Source organism: Carex rostrata, chromosome 5 (assembly GCF_964058835.1).
Source record: "Carex rostrata chromosome 5, lpCarRost1.2, whole genome shotgun sequence".
Classification (NCBI taxonomy): domain Eukaryota; kingdom Viridiplantae; phylum Streptophyta; class Magnoliopsida; order Poales; family Cyperaceae; genus Carex; species Carex rostrata.
Window position 1 is genome coordinate 11,421,730 of NC_135922.1, and position 19,916 is coordinate 11,441,645.

Below are 19,916 nucleotides of genomic sequence, written 5' to 3' on the forward strand. Positions count from 1 at the left end.
AGCCTTGCAAGATTCAGCTGCAATTGAGCTTGAATGCTCCATCCAACTAAAACCGTACCAGTACGGTACCAGTAACTTCTGTCAAAGCGGCATCTCTAAGTACAAGGTACTGGACAAATTTTACGCGTCACAATTAAATTGGGCCTGAAAGGATATCTGGATCATATATCTGTAACCCAAATTATGTTTCATCTTATAATGGGCCTTTGACAAGGCCCAGTCAAAGCTCAAACGCCATGTTTAACAAATAAAACATTCCTCCAAGAAATGAAGACCCTTTATTACAACCTTAATAAATGATGAAAATTGATCCTAAACACAATTCAACTTGATCAAATTGATACTTACAAGAAACTAAATAAACATAAGGGGAAACAATCAAAGAAAAGAGATTAAATACTAGAAAATATTCTCTTACAATATTGCAAATTGACAAATTAAACACTCAGCTATAATTTTTGGGATGAATTGGTCACAGGATATCCAATTCCATGTCTTCTTGTAGGAAAAACAACAAAAAGCAAACTACATAACACCCCAATGCTCAATGGTATAATGTCTAATACCTCTTGGGTCTCTTGCCCTGGGTTTGGGTAGAAACATGAAATTACATTCTTGTCCCTGAGAGCAACTGCACCGAACACCAGCACAGAGAGTACGGCATGGATCAGATCGATGAACTTCAGTTTGTACTTCGATAGATCGGTAGGAGGATAATCTGCGAAAAAGAAACTGGAATTATGTATTTGATTGATATGTTGATACATGATACATCGAAAGGAAGAACCAAAAAAAAAAAAAAAATACATCGAAAGGGTTATGATTTTGTGAAGCTTCTTATTTTGATCAATACATGTGCTCCTAAATTAGTGAATTATTCAGAAACCATACACCAGTTGGTAACTTAAAAGATTTAAATTTAATTGAAATTACACATCTTACAAATTAAGGTCCTCTAAAATTTCCATTTATTATAAAATTATGAAATCAAAAACTAATATATTTATGCATAAGAGATATGAACAATAGTTTCTTAAGAATGCCTTCTAATTAACATAGAAAGGACCAACACAGCAACACAGTACCAATGAACACAAAATTAATTAAATCAACACAAATTAGATAATTTAATTTCAGAAAGCAAAATGAGCTGAAAACTAACCAGCGGAGTAGTTGAATAGCCACATGCCACCTCTCGTGGCAAGCCCGTAATAAACCTGGCCATCCTGGGGAGACCGCCAGCTGTCGGTCAACGATGCAAGGAAACAAGAACATGCTAGCAAGGCGAGAAGGCCACGTGTCAGTTGATAGGTGACATGATCACAGGAGCCGTTGTGGGTGAAGACAGGCGTTAACAGCTGAAAGGCAAGGAGGGTCCCGGTGGGGAGGAGATTGGCCAGGTTGGCCGTGCTCGTCAGAAGTTGTTGCGATAATGTCTGAGGTGGCGCGCTCTGGTTTGTCGGTTTGGGTTTCGGTGCTGGTATGGTTTCCTCGGTTTCTGTTTTTGGGGATGTTGGGGTTGCTTGAGGCCTTTGGATTAGAGAAGAAGAGGATGATGAAGCCATTGTTGAATTTCCTTTTTTTTTTCTTTTGTTGAGAGCTTTGGAAACTTTTTGTTGAGACTTTTAGAGAATTTTGCACGTTAGATATCAACTAGTTCAAGCAGTTGTTATAGGGAGATTATAATATAAAAAGGGGTTGTTATATATAGGAAGATATTGCTTGTAATATATCTCAAGGCCAACCTTTTACAATTTTAATCGGAAACATGTTTAATACGTGCCTCTATTGTTAGTAATATGATATGAATTGGACTATCATATTTTGAGAGGTAAAAAGGTTGTTTAATTTTTTATTCATATTTTTATTTTCAAAATTTAATATAGTTGATTTGAATTTTTCAACATGATCTTCAAATTAAAATTTTAGATTTTTTGAAAAAAAAAATTATTATTCTTTTAGAATTTTTAAAAATCACAATTTTTTATTAAAAAAAATACAGTGATTTTCAAATAATGCAAAAAAAAAAGTAATAAATTTTCAAAAAATATGTCAATACAAAAATCATGTTGAGAAGTTCCATCGACTATTCAAACTTCATAAATAGAGATATAAACGGAAAATAAAACAACATATTTAATTCCTAAAACATCGTAACCCAACTCGTATTATATTCTAGATATGTCTCTTTAGTTTCATGAAAATGCGTTTCAGGTGTTCAAGTGTTGTCTTTTGTTAATTTAATTCTAATATAAATTAAATGTGATATTACATTAAAAATTAAAATAAGTTATTCCGTTGGAATTCCGAATTTCAGATATAAGGCTCTTGTACAAATTTGATGTTCTCATGGGCATATAGGCATAAATCCATTAAAGCAAAATTAAACAGAATTTGACTTGCGTGTGGGGCATTAATATTGCTTAGGCCTATATTGCTCAAAATACATGACCGGGTCGGTTAAAAATACAATAATCAAATTCATAAAACCACTATAAAATTATAGCTAGGTCAATTAGTAATCAATAAGCTAATAATTTAATTCCATTTGACCATTTCTTTAGAAATCTAATATCTAAACACTAATGATCAAGAAATTAAGTGCGGTATGCATCAATATGAGTTATCCAAAATATTATGATGTTGGGTTATTGGGTTATCGGATCTTTTAAGAAGAGTTTGATAATCTGAATTAATAATTCGGGTATATTAGAAGTAGTGCAAGGCGTGAAGTTATATAGTTTCTTATCTCATAGCTTAGTTAGTTACAGAAGAAATGCTGATCTGGCCTAATTTGCCATTAATGTAGACCAAATAAATATTCTGTGTTTCCATAATTTAAGCAATAAGAAATAAACTAAGGCTTAAAACGCGGTGTCCATCACATGTTTAATTTTTGGTAGCTGATTTCATAAACGCACTCAATTTTCCCAACAGTTTCTACATGTCATTTTGTGATTTCTAAAATTTATGTTTATTTTGCAATGTACCTGCTACACATTTTTCTTTTTTTAATAATTCACATGCTACATGTGACAAGGTGAGACATAATTACAAAATGCTTCATTTTTTTTAAAAAAATTAATCAATTTGAATTGATCTCGAAGTTTCCTGCCTATGAAAATTGCCAATTTTTTATTAATAACACACAAAAAAAAATTAAACTAAACAGGTTAACATGATTTTAATCATAACCACCATTAGGTCGTACATTAACATTAAAAATCACAATCACCATTATTAATTAGTTTCATAATTTAGCATGATTATTTTTTTAATTTAGACAAAAGGTGGGATACCGCACCATCACATCTTGTATTGAGATTGCAAATACAACGGCTAACCAATTCCAGAGCCCAAAACCAAAACAAATGTTCAACATAATGATATAAGTGCAAGCATAATGAAGAACAGTACCTATCATAATGAAGAATGTTGCTTGTCTAATTGGAATCTAACAGTTCCAATTTCCAAAGCAATGCAGCATACATATCACTTGTATTCAATCATTACAAGTTGGTTAAAAGGAGAGATTTCGTGTGTTCACATGAATTTTTTAATATAGCTAATTAATTCTCTCATTAAAACATTATAATATTCAATATACCAACAAAAACTTAAATAACATTTTATTTTATTTTTATTTTGCAAAGTTAAATGAACATATATACTTCTAATTTCGAACTCTCCCACGATTTAGTTGTTGTCTCGATTTTGTCTCTCATACCCTCCGTCTCTTGCCTCCTCTCTCTTCCCTGAGGTTGGGCGGGAGTTCATATTATGTGTATTGTAGAATAAATTATGATTATTTGATTTGTATTGACACAAATTGTAACGGAGCCTGTGCATTACAGCGTGTTAACCGGATTGACCTAAATTATTATCAAATAGTCAATATTCTAAACTTACGATTTGAGTTAATGTAGAGGATATTGATTCCAAGGAGGAAGAGAGAGACAAACTCGAGGCAGTAACAAAAAAATATACCTGTCATTAGAAGTAATTAATAAAGTGTTAAATAAATAAAAATAAGTATTGGATAAAATGTTAAGATTTTTTGGGAATATTGAATATTATAATGTTAATGAAAAAATTGACTATTTTAAACTTTGGACACACTATTTTGTTTTTACTATTTTAAAATTTTAAATGGGCAATTTTTAGATAAATTTGTAAGTGTTAAAAATCCAACTTATCTTTCATAATTAAAATGATGAGCAAATATAGACATTATCTTCTCTTCCTAAGAGAAAAAAAAGAGAGAGATGACCACAAAATTGATATATACACAGACTGAAATGAATTTAAACCAGGATAACAATGTTTTTCTCATTTCCATCTGACAAAGAATTTTTTTTCCAATAAAAATAAAATTTTAATATACTAATTAATGATGGTTTTTTTATCATATTTATTCAGATAAAGACAAAAGAAGGTGACCACAAAATCTATTTTTTTTTCAACCAAACGTTAAGGTAAGTAGTTAATTAGTTTTATGCTTTTAACATAATTAAAATATATTGTTTGATTGTGTACTTGTAAAATATTGAAAGAGTCACTTCTAATAATTAAAAAATATTTTTTTAAACATTTGACTAACTTCTTTTAACATTTTCTAATTTCTTTTACAACATATAGTTGCATATATTAAAGTGTCTGATAATAAATACGAAAATCATATAAATGTTGGACGGATTACTTTTAATAAAATTATATTTTTAAACATTTAGCTTGTTATTTTTGGTTTATTTAAAACTTAAACAAATAGTTGTAACTATCAAACACTAACTATAGAAGTATCAAACAAAATAAAAAATATTAAACAAATAACTAAGTATTATAATAGCAATATTTTCTTCGAAAATCAATTAGATTAATATAAAAAACACACAATCAATTATTTTAATTTATTATAATTATATGTCAGAAGCAAATAAATCACCGTTAAAAATAATTGAGTATTTATATATTGAATCAGAAGAAGATATTGAGACGGACACTCTCCTTAAGGAATTAGGAGACAGAATCCTCAGAAGTAACTCAAATTTTGAGTTCAGATCTGGACCGTACGATCATCAGACCCAATTCAATCTGAGCCTGGAGCCCTGGACTACTAATGCAGATCGGACGGTCCAGATATAAACTCAAAATTGAGGAACTCGGGTGATATGAATTCCTCTAGTCAACCCCTTTTCCTTTGTGCTTCAACTGAGCTCGAAAGTTCTCTCCTTAGTCCTTACCTTGCAGCATACTGCAGTGTTAGAAAAACACTTAAAACCCTAGATCGAAGAGCGACTAACCTTAGTTTTCTTGTTTCCCTCACCTCGAATTCAACAATTGAAGGTTGCACACAAGCAAAAGACAACTTACGGAACTTGATCGAAACCAAGCTCCTTGGGAACACTCCTCTCCGTCTGGTATGGTCCCACACTCTCTCTCTCTCTGTGAATGTTCTCGACCCCATTTTAGTTCAACTAAGAGTTCGTTTTTCAATTTTTAATTTCAGCTTGTCAAAATATTTTCAAAATATCTAATTTCTTGAGCAATCTTTGCTATGTATTCGTTGATAGGTGCTGATCGGTGCTGATCGGTGCTTCAGATTAGCGTGGTATTCGTTTTTCCTTCCATATCTTGATTAGAAGTCAATCAAAATCAGCACAAATTAGCTCACATTTGCACCCGAGCCCTAGGCTTTGGGGAATCAGATCAATTAAGAGTCCAAAAGCATTTTCCATACTACTGAGTGTGTAATCCTCGGCAATGGGGACCCACCAATTAGAATCGGTTGTAAGAGAGCGCTGTAGATCGGGCACCCTTACTGTCCCTGAAGTAAGTCGCCTGTTTGACCGCTTGCTGGCCACCAGTGACCCGGTGCCATCCATCTATCCTTTCAACCATCTCTTCATGGCGCTAGTTCGCATGAAGAACATAACCAACTATTACCCCACTATATTTTCCCTCTTTAACCGATTGACCCTAAATAAACATATCTCACCTGATGGCTACACGTATAGCATCTTGATCAACTGTTGTACCAGAGTGGATCGGGTCGGATTAGCTTTTGTTTTACTCGGACGGTTTCTTAAGGTCGGACCAGGTACTGACGCACGTGTGTTCAATCCATTACTGAAGGGTCTTTGTAAGGATAATAGGATCCATGAAGTTGCAGCCATAGTGCTCAATAAAATGCCTAAGCTCGGGTGCATACCTGATCTCTTCTCCTATAACATTCTTATGAATGGGCTTTGTAAGATGGGACAAATTGACAAGGCAGAGGAACTGGTAGATTACATTGTTTCTAAAGGGCTTCAACCTGATGTTGTGACCTATAACATTTTCATTGACGGGCTGTGCAAGAAAGGGCTATTGGACAAGGCAACACAGATGGTGCAGTGCATGATTTCCAAAGGCCTTGAACCGGATGTTGTGACTTACAGTGCTGTCATGGATGCACTGTGCAAGCAAGGAGAAGTTGGGAGGGCAGAGGAACTCCTGGATTACATGGTTTCTATAGAGCTTCAACCTGATGTCGTGACCTATACCACTCTCATAGATGGGATGTGCAAGAAAGGGCTGATAGAGAAGGCAACACAGATGCTGCAGTGCATGATTTCCAAAGGCCTTGAACCAAATGTTGTAACTTACAGTGCTGTCATGGATGCACTGTGCAAGCAAGGAGAAGTTGGGAGGGCAGAGGAACTCCTGGATTACATGGTTTCTGAAGGGCTTGAACCTAATATTGTGACCTATACCACTCTCATAGACGGTTTGTGCAAGAAAGGACTAGTAGACAAGGCAACACAGATACTGCAGTGCATGATTACCAAAGGCCTTGAACCAAATGTTGTGACTTACAATGCTCTCATGGACGTGCTATGCAAGAAAGGAGAAATTGAAAAGGCAGAAGAACTCCCGGATTTAATGGTTTCTAAAGGGGTTCAACCTAATATCGTGACCTATAACATTCTCATTGCTGGGCTGTGCAAGAAAGGGCTACTGGACAAGGCAAACCAGATGGTGCAGTGCATGATTTCCAAAGGCCTTGAACCAAATGTTGTGACTTTCAATGCTCTCATGGATATGCTATGCAAGAAAGGAGAAATTGAGAAGGCTGAGGAACTCCTGGATTACATGGTTTCTAAAGGGGTTCAACCTAATATTGTGAGCTATAACATTCTCATTGATGGGCTGTGCAAGAAAGAGCTACTGGACAAGGCAAACCAGATGGTGGAGTGCATGATTTCCAAAGGCCTTGAACCAGATGTTGTGACTTTCAATGCTCTCATGAATATGCTATGCAAGAAAGGAGAAATTGAGAAGGCAGAGGAACTCCTTGATTTCATGGTTTCTAAAGGGGTTCTACCTGATATCTTTACCTATACCATTCTCATTGATGGGCTGCGTAAAAAAGGGCTACTAGACAAGGCTGAGCAGATGCTGCAGTGCATGATTTCCAAAGGCCTTGAACCAGATGTTGTAACTTACAATGCTCTCAGATGCACTGTGCAAACAAGGAGAAATTGATGAGAAGGCAGAGTATCTCCTACATTGCATGGCTTTGGAAATCCCAACCATAGCAAAGGGAGCACAGTCAGAAAAGAAGTATTTAACCTTAAGGTTGAGGCTGATATGAATCATATGCAGTGCTCATGGCAAATTGGTATTTTTTCTTTTGTTTGAATCACTATTCTTCATGCTTAAATTTTGCATATTGAGGAACAATATATGGGGTCACTGGTATGTCTCGTACATCAAGTGGATGATTTACAGAGCTTTATCATGATGATATATAAAGGCAAAACTCAGGTAATGTTTGCAATATAAAACTTTGGTGAATAATTGACCTTTTTGGTTCAAATAGTTAAAAGAAATTTCCTCAGGAAAACATTCATCTAAAAAAAATAGTCTTTGAACTCAGTGCAGAGAATCTCGCAGGAAATATTCAGTTCTGACATGGGTTTGGGATTATAAGTACTGGATCAGTTTCAATTAACTCAGATTAACAGTTGTTATCTGAAAGAAGAGAAATCTGATTTCAAAAACATTTCTTCCTTGTGCAGAGAATCTCCAAGGAAATATTCTTTAATACTAATTTCTACGTAGTCCTGTACCTCCACTCTGCATGACTTCATTTTGTTTTTTTCCAAAAGTTGTCATGCATATTGGCAGAAAACTGAATAGATACATTCTTGTAATTACTTAAAAATCAAAGTGCAGGATCTTTTTTTTCTTGAGTTAATTTTCTATATACCCTTCAAAACTTCTTGAGTTTTCTATTTACCCCTCTACTCTTTGTTATATCTAATATATCCCTTAACTCTCATCTTCTTTTTCTATTTAACCACAGAGTTAATTATTCACAATAGAATATTGTCTAATTTATTTGTTTCCCATTATGCCTTTATCATTTCCATGTAATATAACTACAGAAAACTACATAGAAGAGAGCAGATCAAAACATTTGTACGTCTTCAAATCAGGAAATTATTTTGCAAGGTTATATCTGTATATATGTTTTCCCCCGTCAACTGAAGTACCAGCCAATACTTCTTGATACATAAATTTAAGTACCAACAATTTACAAAATCTGGATTTCCACCCGATTAGATTATTTTACAAACCATCCCAGTAGCTTTTGTCATAATTGAAGTCAATCTCCTGCTTAATTTTCAAAAGCAGAATCATGCCACTATTTTCATGATTATTACTAGCTGGTACGGTATGTGTAGCAGCCAATATTTCTTGGTACAGATTATTGGTTAATAACTTGCTATCTATACTTGTACCAGTACTCTCTGGGTCTTGTCTGGAAATTCTCAGCAGTATGTAATGTAAATATGTAAGCTACCATTATCAGGTAGTGCATATGAGAAAATTTTAGTTAATTGTGAACAATATCTCAGATAAGCATATGAGAAAATTTTACTTAATTCCTGATTAAATATTCATTTTTTCTTTTCTTTTCTTCATGCCTGTAGCTACCTGACTGACGTAATTGCTTATTTTGGGAGCCTTTTCAGATGTACGAAGGCTATAATTATTAACACTTATTTACTTCATAGCGAATTATTTTTTTTCTCTCTAACAATCACGTCTTTATCTTTTGATATCAGTAACCAGAATTAGATGCTCCATGCAAAATTACAAAGTTATTTTGATATCAAGAAACAAAATTACAAAGTCAGAAACCAGCAACGAAGAATCATTATACATTATTTTAAAAAAGGAAAAAAAGAATTAGATGCTCCATGCAACAGAAAACTAACTAAAAAGTAGCAAATCTTGACTTTTGATATCAGTAAATTGCACCCAAAAGTTACAATTTTACTTCATTTTATAATTATAATGCAAATGCTATCTCATTTAAACTAAGAAATGAAGATAATAACATACTCAGTCAATTATTCTCTGCAATATGGCGGCTCTTCTCGCATACATAAAGGCGAAATTTTAGGTTTTATATCAGTAGTTTTGTAGTAGGAATGTTTTCTTCTTGTATGGATTTAGAGTAGTATTTAGTGCACTTTCATATCTGTAGGGAACTCAAAGTAACCTGCTAATGTTAGGATGTAATAACAGGTGTTGTACAAGAGTTATCATTACTATTGTCATTGTTGCGGCAACTCTCCGCTCCATGCCTCTTTTAAATGAAAAACACAATTTGAGTTTCCAGAGATACAAGACCGAATTTTGTTGGAGGTAACAAGAGAGCACGGGAGAGGAGAGGTCAACCTTCAAAAAAAAAAAAAAATAGAATAAAATAGAAAAGGGTACTTTTGTCTTTTATTATTTTAACTAGAGATTTAACTATAGTTATTTTCAAATAGTTATTTTCAAAGTTACTGTGCAATGGGTAAAAAAGAAAGAGTCTTAGTTAAGGGATAAATTAGATAAATTGAAGTGTTAAGGGGTATATAAGAAATTATAAAAGTCTGCAGGGGTATACAAAAAATTAACCCTTTTTTTTCTTTTGTTATGGTTTGGATTAGCTTTTCTGATCTTTTTGTTTGACTATCTTTTCAATTTCGTGTGAGGTATTGTAATCACATTAAAATTTTAATTTGATTTCATTGCAGGAGGAGCATTTGCGGATCAGTGTTGTTCTGACTTGGTTGACACAGGTTTGGACTAAATTCTAATCCATTTCAGTTTAGGTCAGATCTGAACTTTTGTACATAATCATTCCTAATTTAACAGTAAGTTTCCGGAATCATGCTTTTACTAAAGTATCCTAATTTTTGTTCTTTGTAAAGATGTAGGGCTGACGAGCTGATTTTAGATGAAGGTGACCAAGATTTTATGTAGTTGATTTCATTTCTTCTCAGGAAATGGGTAATTATACATATTAGTTTGAAATTTTGACATGTAAAGCTGAAAATCATACTAATACCTTGTGTTCTGCAAAATATTGCTGACAATACAAGGTTAGTGGAAAAAACTAATCCTGATTGTAATACAAGCTGATCCCTATCTTATATATGTTACCACTTGTTGAATATTTATGTTAATCTATCCTATTTTTTTAACATATGTATCAGGGTTTATACAAGTCACAGGCTTGACCCCTATCTTATTTTTCAAAAAAATTAAGCATGACCTATCACTCGATTGGGAGTAATCAAAGGGAGAATTTTGAATCTATTTATAAGTATCGGATGCTTCATTTCATATTTGTTATGTTATAAATGATAAGCAAAGAAAGTCAATTCATAATTCATGTATAGATTAAAATTGTGCCTCCGTCTTGTCCACAATAAAAAGGGGTTCACAATAAAGGAAAGAGGTATGAGATTGACAAAAGAACAAGAAAAGGTTTCATGGAGATTGGAGATATCTTAAGAAATCTTGAGATCTAAGACGAATTCCTTCACCATCTTCATCTAAGTGCTTTGGGCCTAACATAATTTATATATCAAATCTCATTGCTAAAGCAGGCTTTACTAAAATCACTGGTGAATATATAATATTGGGCCAAACAAGACCAATAGACGAGTGAGTCTATGGTACTATGCATATCACGGGTTGTTACCGTGCTATGACTCTATATTCGAGTTTTCAAATCCTAAAGGTCGATTCGAACTATTCATCTTGTTTTTCATATTAATATGTGTTTGGAGACCAAATTTTACATTTTTTGAAATTTGTTTACTATTTTTTTAGATATTTAGAAAATCACTTGATCTGAAAATTCTGGACCATCCAAAAACAGTGATTTTCAATAAATCTAAAAAAATAGTAAAAAAATTTCAAAATATGTAAAATTTGGTCTCCAAACACATATTAATATGGAAAACAAGATGAACGGTTCGGATCGACCGTTAGGATTTGAAAACTCGAATATAGAGCCGTAGCACGGTGCCAAATCGTAATATGCATAGTACCATAGACTCACTCCCAATAGACCATATATATTATATTTACAAGAGTAGAGCTAGGGTGTTCTTAAGTTCACTAATTTTTTCGGTGAACTCAAGTTTAAAACCCGTCAAATTAACTTTAAATGACGAATTCGAACCGTTCAAACCCACCTATCTTACGAGTGATGTGTTTGCATGTGAAAATTTTAAACATTCAAATTAATTTAGTATAAAGTCGAGCAATCAAAATTAGAAATTTCATAAATGAGTGAGTCTATGGTACTATGCATATCACGGGTTGGTCCGTGCTACGGCTCAATATTCGAGTTTTCAAAATTCTAATGGTCGATCTGAACCGTTCATCTTGTTCTCCATATTAATATGTGTTTGGAGACCAAATTTTACATTTTTTGAAATTTTTTTACTATTTTTTTAGATATTTAGAAAATCACTTGATCTGAAAATTCTGGACCATCCAAAAACAGTGATATTCAATAAATCTAAAAAAATAGTAAAAAAATTTCAAAAAATATAAAATTTGGTCTCCAAACACATATTAATATGGAGAACAAGATGAACGGTTCGGATCGACCATTAGGATTTTGAAAACTCGAATATTGAGCCATAGCACGGACCAAATCGTAATATGCATAGTACCATAGACTCACTCTTTCATAAATTAATTTTAATGAATTTATTTTTTGAACGTTTTTTGATCTTTTGATTCTATGCAAAATTAATTTTTTTTTACAAGATGTATCACTCGTAAGGTAGGCAGGTTTCAACGGTTCAAATTCATCATTTAAAGCTAATTTAAAGTGTTTTAGACTTGAGTTCACCAAGGAGTTTGATGAACTTAAGAACACCACCCTAGTTGTAGACCATATTCCGGCCTAAACAAACCCTATTATTGGGCTTATTTACGGACCTTTTACAGTGCGACCATGAAACGCCACTTTCGCATCTATGATTTGGTTCCTCAAATTATGTCATACACAAAAACAAAAAACAAATAAAACAAAAACCAGTTACAAAACTCAATAACTAATTAGTTAACAATGTATTTCCCTAGAACTAATTTGATCATAATGACAACCGTACAAATAGATTGAATCAATTTATACAAACATATCAAATTATGCATACATATTTAATCAACAATAATAATTTAAGGAAATATTTAGTAAAATCAGTTCTCAATCAGTCAGGAATTCCAAATTTAGTTTAAAAAATCTCGTTATCCCATTAAGTATGCCCTCGCAATCTAATTTCGAATTCAAAAATATAATTCAAGTTGCTACAATTGTGCAGAATCACCTGCAACATAAATCAGCATTAATCATTTTATAAATCGGCAATTGATATTATAGACCTGTACATGACATTCTCCCATGTTATAATAATTAAATTAAACTAATTTTGTTTGATATATCTTACTTCTATTACAAACAAAAGTTCAATTTGACCTTGTTTTTCTCATCTCGCTGCCTCGCAGGAGTACGTACTCATTTGTCTTAATTGGGAACAAAGTCATTACAGGATTCCATGCAAAGTCAAATTCCCCAGAAATTTTAAATCTTGGATTCTCAAAAAATGGGCCCCTTGATTTAGTTTTTTTTTAGGCCTAACCTAATATCTAAAAATTAGTTGCATCAGTCTAACCACTAATCAACAAAGCCTAACAACGTAAATTAATGTGATGATTATAGTCTCTTATTTATGGCCGATTTTTTTTTTCTCACTAAAGTTAGAGATCAAGTTATCCAACTATATAATACTTTTGTTGTTACAACAAAGGATGTTTCATCTAAGTTTCGAACTCATGACCTCTTACATAAATATCATGTGTCACTAAATGCTAGTTCTTTGTGGCCAATTTTTTTATTAATAGAAAAAAAAATATCGACAACGAATTACGTTTCCGTCAAATTTCAAAAAATAAGAACATAATGGTTTATAATATTCAGGACATTATAGTTGAACGTTATAAATCATAACATCCAGTTAATCTGATCATTAATTATCATCTTAATAAAAAAAAAGACCTTGTAGCTGAACGGTATAGTTTATAAGTTCCAGCAATATACAGTGTTTTTTTTTCTTCTTTAGTTCTAATTGTTGTTGTTGTGAGATTGGTTTTTATGAAAAAATAAACACTGTAATTGAATGTTATAAACCATAACATCCAGGTACATTTTATTTTTGTTTAAATAATCATTAGCGATTGAATTAATTGAACATTATAGTTTATAAAGTCCAACTACAATATCATGAAGGTCATAAACTATACCGTTCTTCTTATATTTTTGAAAGTTCACAAAACCGTACTCCATTATTAATATTTTTTTTCTATTAATAAAAAATGGTATTTAGTTGGCTGGACGGTGTTGCACGTTGTTAAATTAATAAAAGGAGTATCCATGAGAATTTGCACTAATCTCACCAAAAAAATCCCCTGCACAAAGTTTCATACAAGTTGCAATTTCTCTTAATTTGTTATTTAAAACTTCCCATGGCGTAGATTTTAAACATAAACGTGTAGCGGGTCGAAAGCCAAGGAGGGCTAATGGTCTAATGGGTAAATGATGCACAGAGGAACAATGCGCATCGAGAAAGGGAAACAGCTACGAGTGCGTATCCTCTGAGATATCTCATGTTTTGCGTGACCTACGTGTACGGTGTCTATTCGGGGGTGACGTAGGGGGCCAGTATTATTTGAGTTTTGAGATTCGCGCAGAACGTATTGCAACGGTTGATATTTTCAGAAAAGTCACGCAAAATATGAGATATATCAGAGGATGCGAATTCAACAGGGACAACCTCGCATATTATAGTTTCGTCCATTTCCTGAGATTGGCTGCGGAAACCTCTATGTAGATTTTCGTGTTAGACATCTGTAATTGTTGATTTTCAGCCAGCCATACGAAATATTGCATAGTCTATTTCATATTATCTGCTAAGAAGTTAAGTGTTTTCTTTTTTCTTTTCTTTTTTCTGTAAGCACTCAAATTTACTCTAATTACATATACTTTTCGTTAATTTAGTGCTACTTTTCAAACGTAATCCTGCACAACTTCTGAGTAATTTTTTTATAAATTCAGATTTAAATGTTTATATTATGACCCATTTTTATAAACGAACGAGTTTTGTGTTTTTTTTTTTTTAATATGTAAATTTAAATTAAAATAATGTTTTCAACCACAAGATATTTTCCATAGGGTGATGTCAGTCACTTTAAAATTTTATTTATTTATCATGAGACATGAGTCACTTTCAATCCAAATTGTCAAAAAAAATTAGGCCACTATAGATCTAGAGTTTATCTAATATTTGTTTCAAATTTACATCGGCAATCCAATCCGGCCGCTAAACCCGGTATCAAATAAGATGTCTCAACCACCATATGTACCAATCGTTTTGGCTGCTTCAAATACTTGAGATATAAGGATCCTCTGTGGCAACTACCATATTAGGTGCTGTATTTTTTTGCTTTTAGCATACATTTGGTTGAGTTTAAGTTAGCTCAGTCATATTTAATTCATTTTTATAACTAATATCATGCAAGAAATCATTCATATATAATATTTTTTTTATTTGACAAAACTCATTATTTGATCTTTGACATATATTACTAAATCTTTCTCTCATATTCAAAATCATATTAACTGTTACATTATGATCAATTTGGTTTTTGTTTATGATATCTAATTAGGTTGCAGCTTCAATTACAGTTATTGAAGAAAATTAGCCACGCTGTTATCAATTTTGTCACTATACAGTACATCACGTCACACTTGCCGATAATGTGACGTGATTTATGTGTTGCGTGACGTGTCCATTTGCTTGATGTGTTTCCCTTCAATAAAAAAAAAGACACATCACGTCATATCATGAAAACAGATCTGGTCAATATCTCGTTACTAAAGTTTTTTCTATATTGTTTTTTTATTTAAATTTATTTTGCAACTTTTCATATATGATTCTCTTTCATCATTTTAGTAATGTCCCATCGTGTTACCTGAAAAATAAATTGTAATGTAATGTAACGTGATCAAATCACGACGTTTAAAACACCTCACCTCACGTCACGTCACATTTTTTCTTCACTAATTCTACTCAAGCATCAACATGCCATCAAAAGTGGCACCATACACCTTGCCACATAAAAGCAAACTCGGAGATAGCGCCTAACCAATTAGGCAATTAACCATTTTGTAAGCTTACCACCTTACACTACAGTCAACTCCCCTTCTCATCATTGTATCATTATATAGCACAATGTAACCAACCTCATAGGGAACAATATAACAAGACAAAATCAATTAGCAATGGAAGAGTTTAGTTTTCCCTCCATTGCTCCAAAAGAGCCCCAAAATGATCCAATTTTCTTCCCTGCCACCTCACTATGGTTTCTTTCTTCTCCAGAAACCGCAACGCATTTTCGGCGAAGCTTTTCTTCGGCTGACGGAGTCATTCTCTCTTCTAACAACTTGACCAAGAAGGAGAATTTTGCGCCGGGTTCGCCGGCATTGAGTGAATACGGCACAATCGATCCGAAATTGTGTATTTTTGACGATGGTTCCGATGAAGAGGAGAGGATGGACAGTTTGTGGGAACAATTCAACAATTTGGAGGCATTTATCAATTCAAATTTTGAGGGTGACAAAAAGATGTCAAGACGAAGGTCAATCGGGGTTGTACTCGGGTTCGATTCGATGGTGAAAAATGAGAAAATGTCGAGGATTCATACTTTGAAAAGAGTGCATGCGGCGCATGGAAGGAAGCCAAATTTGGTTGAAATGCTAGGGATGTTAAAGAAATGGTTTGTTGCTCGTGGAAGAAGGCAAAATGGTACCAGTTCCAAGAGGAAGCACTAGTACAGAGGGTTCTAAATTTTAATCAATACTGCTTGTAGTGCTAGTAATATACATAGGATTTGGTGAGATTATGATCCTTTATACTTTTTTTTTTTTTTTGGAGGTGATGAATACATATATACAGAAGTTTTTTATTTCTGTGTGATTGTAGAGAATACATAAAATAAGCTTGGGAATAATATGTAATGGTGCATGCATGCAAGCACAGTAAATAAAAAGGAATAATTCTTATATTGTAAATGTAAAATGGGTTAATTATGCCCTTAGCAAGGCTTGAAAATAATGAATTGTTTGTTTTGGTACTTGTTTGGAACTATGAAAAGCATACTTGTAACTTGCATCAATTGTAAAAGATGCTCTGATAGAAAGGAAAAGTAGGAAGCTTGCGTACATTTAAGATCAAGGAACTTTTTGTGCTCGTTACTTCATTATGCTTTTTATGAAGATATATATGCTCCATAATATATTAAAAGGAAAATTGGTCAAGGGAACATTTTTCTTTATTTGTAACTTTGTCAAGGAATGTTTAACTAACGGAAATTTTTATATATTTGTTATTCTCAACCGTTGGTTCTCATTAAGATTTGTGCATGAAAAACTTATTTGAGATTTGCATATGGAAAAGTTTGAACGATTGAGATCGGAATAACAGTTTCTTGTTATTCCTTGCGAATAACAGCAGATTTATTTCCTTAACAATAAATATCCATTTTTCTCGACCTTTTGTCAGTCTTTCTTCTCATTAGTATAAACAAACATAATCATTTCTCCTTAGTTTTCTTTATTATATTTCCAAAATAACCTGCCACTTGTAATTCAAGTATCCATACTTTTAGCCAAATTACAATTCCAGCCATGTAAAATTCTTGCTGAAGTAAAGTTGAGATTATAGAGTTTGAGATGGACAATAATTAATGGAAATCCAAATACTCCATTATACAATCTTAAATTCTTAGAAATATGATTTAATGATTCAGATACTCCATTATACAATCCAAAATTCTTAGAAAAATGATTGATATGAACATGCTCCTGCAACCAAAGCTAATAATTTTATTTTGGATACTTTTTGCTCACTTTGTTGGCAGCACATATTGAAAAAATTAGCACAAAGGAAAGAGCAAGTCAAAAAAAAAAAAAAATGTTACATAAATATTATACAATAAGCACTAACAAAGCACAATTAGTTCACAACAACCCTTATTTCATGAAGTTTCACATATCTTCAAAATACATATACTTTAATTATTAGGCCTGTAATTCATGTGCATCCATACTTCTCTTATTAATAATGAGTCAAATTGAATAATACCATGAAAAAGAGGAAAAATGTACAAAAAAATCACTATAATTTGCTTGGAGATGCAAGATATTTTGTGTACCGAGCATGAGCTATTATCTTACCATTCTTCTTTCTCAGCTCAACTGTAGCAACCCCTACTGCTTTGCCAGTACGCAAGACCTTTGCTTCAATGTCTATTTCTTCCTAAATACAAAAAAAAAAAAAAAAAAAATACACAAATTAATCAATGCTTGTACCAGTAGTGCTCCTAGGCAGTGCTAGGACTGGTACAGTTTGAATGAACCTGGTCTAAAATACCAGCTACTTACTATCCAGTAAAAAATTGTTATTGTTTCCTATTTGCTAGACTTAAAAAGAGATTTAAGAAACTGAAAAAGAGATATCACCTCTGATACAGATACCCAGTAACATCTTGATACAGAAGCAAAGCATATTTCAAAGAGAAATAAGTGCAGTGCTTATGTGCATATAAATTGCACATAAAATAATTTCAAAGACCATAGGGTCATGTATGTAAAATAAAAAAAAAGAGAGTCGAAAATACATCAGCAAAGGCAGCATCCAAATACGCAATGCTCATCTCAAGTGGGGCCCCTCTAGTCTTCGCTCCAGCTGTGTAAAACACAGCAGATCCCACCAAATCTACCAGAGATGCTGTTGCACCTCCATGCATGAATTTACCAGTGTTCTGAACATAAAAAGCACAACTCAGAGTGAAAACAAAGGTCTTTTTTTTTTCTTTTTTTTTTTTATATTTTTGAAGTTTGCAAAATAGACAGCATCTAAATGTTGGTACATAGTGAATAGGGCTGGTACCACTATACTGGTACAGTAACTCTCTACTGCTCTGTATCGCCGAAAGTAGAAGATTTGATAAATATTCTCCAAGCAAAGTACCCTCAAATGCCATATTCACCGAATTCGCATCCCCTGAGATATCTCAAAGTTTGAGTTGATCTGTGTGAAATCCGGATAGTTCAAATTATTTATGCACGAATCTCAAAGCACAATAATACTGGTCCCATCTCCCGTGCATTCCTAATAGGCACCCGAAAAAAAATTGGTCCGGCTTTAGATAAACTGTAAATTTGAGATATCTCAGAGGATACAGACTCATATTCACCTCGATTTTTTTTGTGTCAATTGTGTTTAGTTGGAATTTTGTACCAAAGGGCTTGATTAGGTTTGATAAACTAATTCCAAGATCGTGATCCAATTTTTATATAAATGCATGAATCAAACTAGGACGCCGAAATCTTCAAATTAGTCACTTGTCAGTAATTTATAGACTGATTGAAATTTGGAGATCAAAGAGGGAAAAAATCGTACGAGGAGGCGAGGAGGTACGGAGAAGGAGCAGAGGAGGTGGCGCGGCTCCGCGACCACCACCTTGAGGCCTCGCAATACGAAGGCATCGTAGAATCTCGACGGGATCGCGTCCAGCTCCGGCGTCGGGAGCGTCTCCGACGCCGCATCCTCCAGCATCCTCTGCGCCGTCGCCGTCGCCGTCGCCGTCATATCGTTCTCTCTGATCGGTGCACCAACTGGAGAGAAAGTGTGTCCAAGTGATGGTTTTTCTCTGTGCTCTTCTCCAGTCAAATGGGAATCCTAGTAATAATATAATATTTTGGATTTTGTTGTGTTGACTCGGATGGTTTCATGACTATTTGAAATAAGAGCACATATATATTTTAAGAGCTTTCATATTTTTTTTCACCTCCACTTTTTAATTTTTTTAATAATAATAAATATTCTCTATATACACATAATTTTTTTTTTAATTTTTAATTTTAATTTTATATAAAACAATAAGTTGAAAATGATATAGATCATTGGTTTTATTTGACATTGTGATATTTAAATTTTAAGTTATTAAAGCTTAATAAATTAAGACATCATGGAGATACAAAAAATGATGAGATAATATTTTCTCTATATATATAAAAATGATCACTGTTCGATTATAATTTGATATAAAATAATAAGTTGAAAAATTAACTTCTATAATTTTATCTACGTCGGTGTATTTTCTTAAAGCTCTGGATACTAATCAATACAAATCAACTATTATGATTTTTTACATATGTATAGAGAAAAATAATATATATTATTGGTTTTATTTTGACATTGTGAGTTTTAAATTTTAAATCATTAAAGTTTAAAAAATTAAGACATCATCGAGATACAAAAAAAATAATAATGACATTAGGATTTTGTTTATACCGAGTGGGACGGTTTCTTTCACTATATGAAAAATGAGCATATATTTTCAATTAATTTTTGTATCAAAGCATCTATATAAGTGTGTTTGTGTCAAGTAACACTTAATTTCGCTTGAATTTCCATTTATATTCTACAATTAACATGCTATTGTAACGT

At 32.9% G+C, this 19,916-nt stretch overlaps 3 protein-coding genes across 3 annotated transcripts; 1 reads left to right on the forward strand and 2 right to left on the reverse strand.

Annotated features, from left to right (window-relative positions):
• Nucleotides 1–373: 373 nt before the first annotated feature.
• On the reverse strand, nucleotides 374–1,659 carry LOC144554302 (protein DMP3-like). Its single transcript, XM_078302626.1, has 2 exons — nucleotides 1,163–1,659; nucleotides 374–718 (listed from the first exon to the last, which is right to left on the reverse strand). Exons 1-2 carry the CDS (start codon nucleotides 1,563–1,565, stop codon nucleotides 450–452), a joined length of 672 nt encoding a protein of 223 aa, XP_078158752.1. The 5' UTR covers nucleotides 1,566–1,659; the 3' UTR covers nucleotides 374–449.
• Nucleotides 1,660–5,257: 3,598 nt separating this feature from the next.
• Nucleotides 5,258–8,793, forward strand: LOC144553925 (uncharacterized). Its single transcript, XM_078302100.1, has 2 exons — nucleotides 5,258–5,417; nucleotides 5,571–8,793. The coding sequence occupies exon 2, from the start codon at nucleotides 5,761–5,763 to the stop codon at nucleotides 7,522–7,524; it is 1,764 nt and encodes a 587-aa protein (XP_078158226.1). The 5' UTR covers nucleotides 5,258–5,417; nucleotides 5,571–5,760; the 3' UTR covers nucleotides 7,525–8,793.
• An 8,595-nt stretch (nucleotides 8,794–17,388) lies between these two features.
• Nucleotides 17,389–19,202, reverse strand: LOC144554668 (Thioesterase superfamily protein). The gene is made up of 3 exons (XM_078302982.1): nucleotides 18,867–19,202; nucleotides 18,082–18,225; nucleotides 17,389–17,720 (listed from the first exon to the last, which is right to left on the reverse strand). Exons 1-3 carry the CDS (start codon nucleotides 19,053–19,055, stop codon nucleotides 17,580–17,582), a joined length of 474 nt encoding a protein of 157 aa, XP_078159108.1. The 5' UTR covers nucleotides 19,056–19,202; the 3' UTR covers nucleotides 17,389–17,579.
• Nucleotides 19,203–19,916: the final 714 nt, after the last annotated feature.

Coding starts and splice junctions, on each gene's coding strand:
- LOC144553925 (XM_078302100.1), top strand. CDS start 5,761: ATGGGGACCCACCAATTAGAATCGGTTGTAAGAGAGCGCTGTAGATCG.
- LOC144554668 (XM_078302982.1), bottom strand. CDS start 19,055: ATGACGGCGACGGCGACGGCGACGGCGCAGAGGATGCTGGAGGATGCG. Junction 18,226..18,866: donor CCGTACCTCCTCGCCTCCTC/GTACGATTTTTT, acceptor TTTTATGTTCAG/AACACTGGTAAATTCATGCA. Junction 17,721..18,081: donor TGGATGCTGCCTTTGCTGAT/GTATTTTCGACT, acceptor TTTTGTATTTAG/GAAGAAATAGACATTGAAGC.
- LOC144554302 (XM_078302626.1), bottom strand. CDS start 1,565: ATGGCTTCATCATCCTCTTCTTCTCTAATCCAAAGGCCTCAAGCAACC. Junction 719..1,162: donor GCTATTCAACTACTCCGCTG/GTTAGTTTTCAG, acceptor TCTTTTTCGCAG/ATTATCCTCCTACCGATCTA.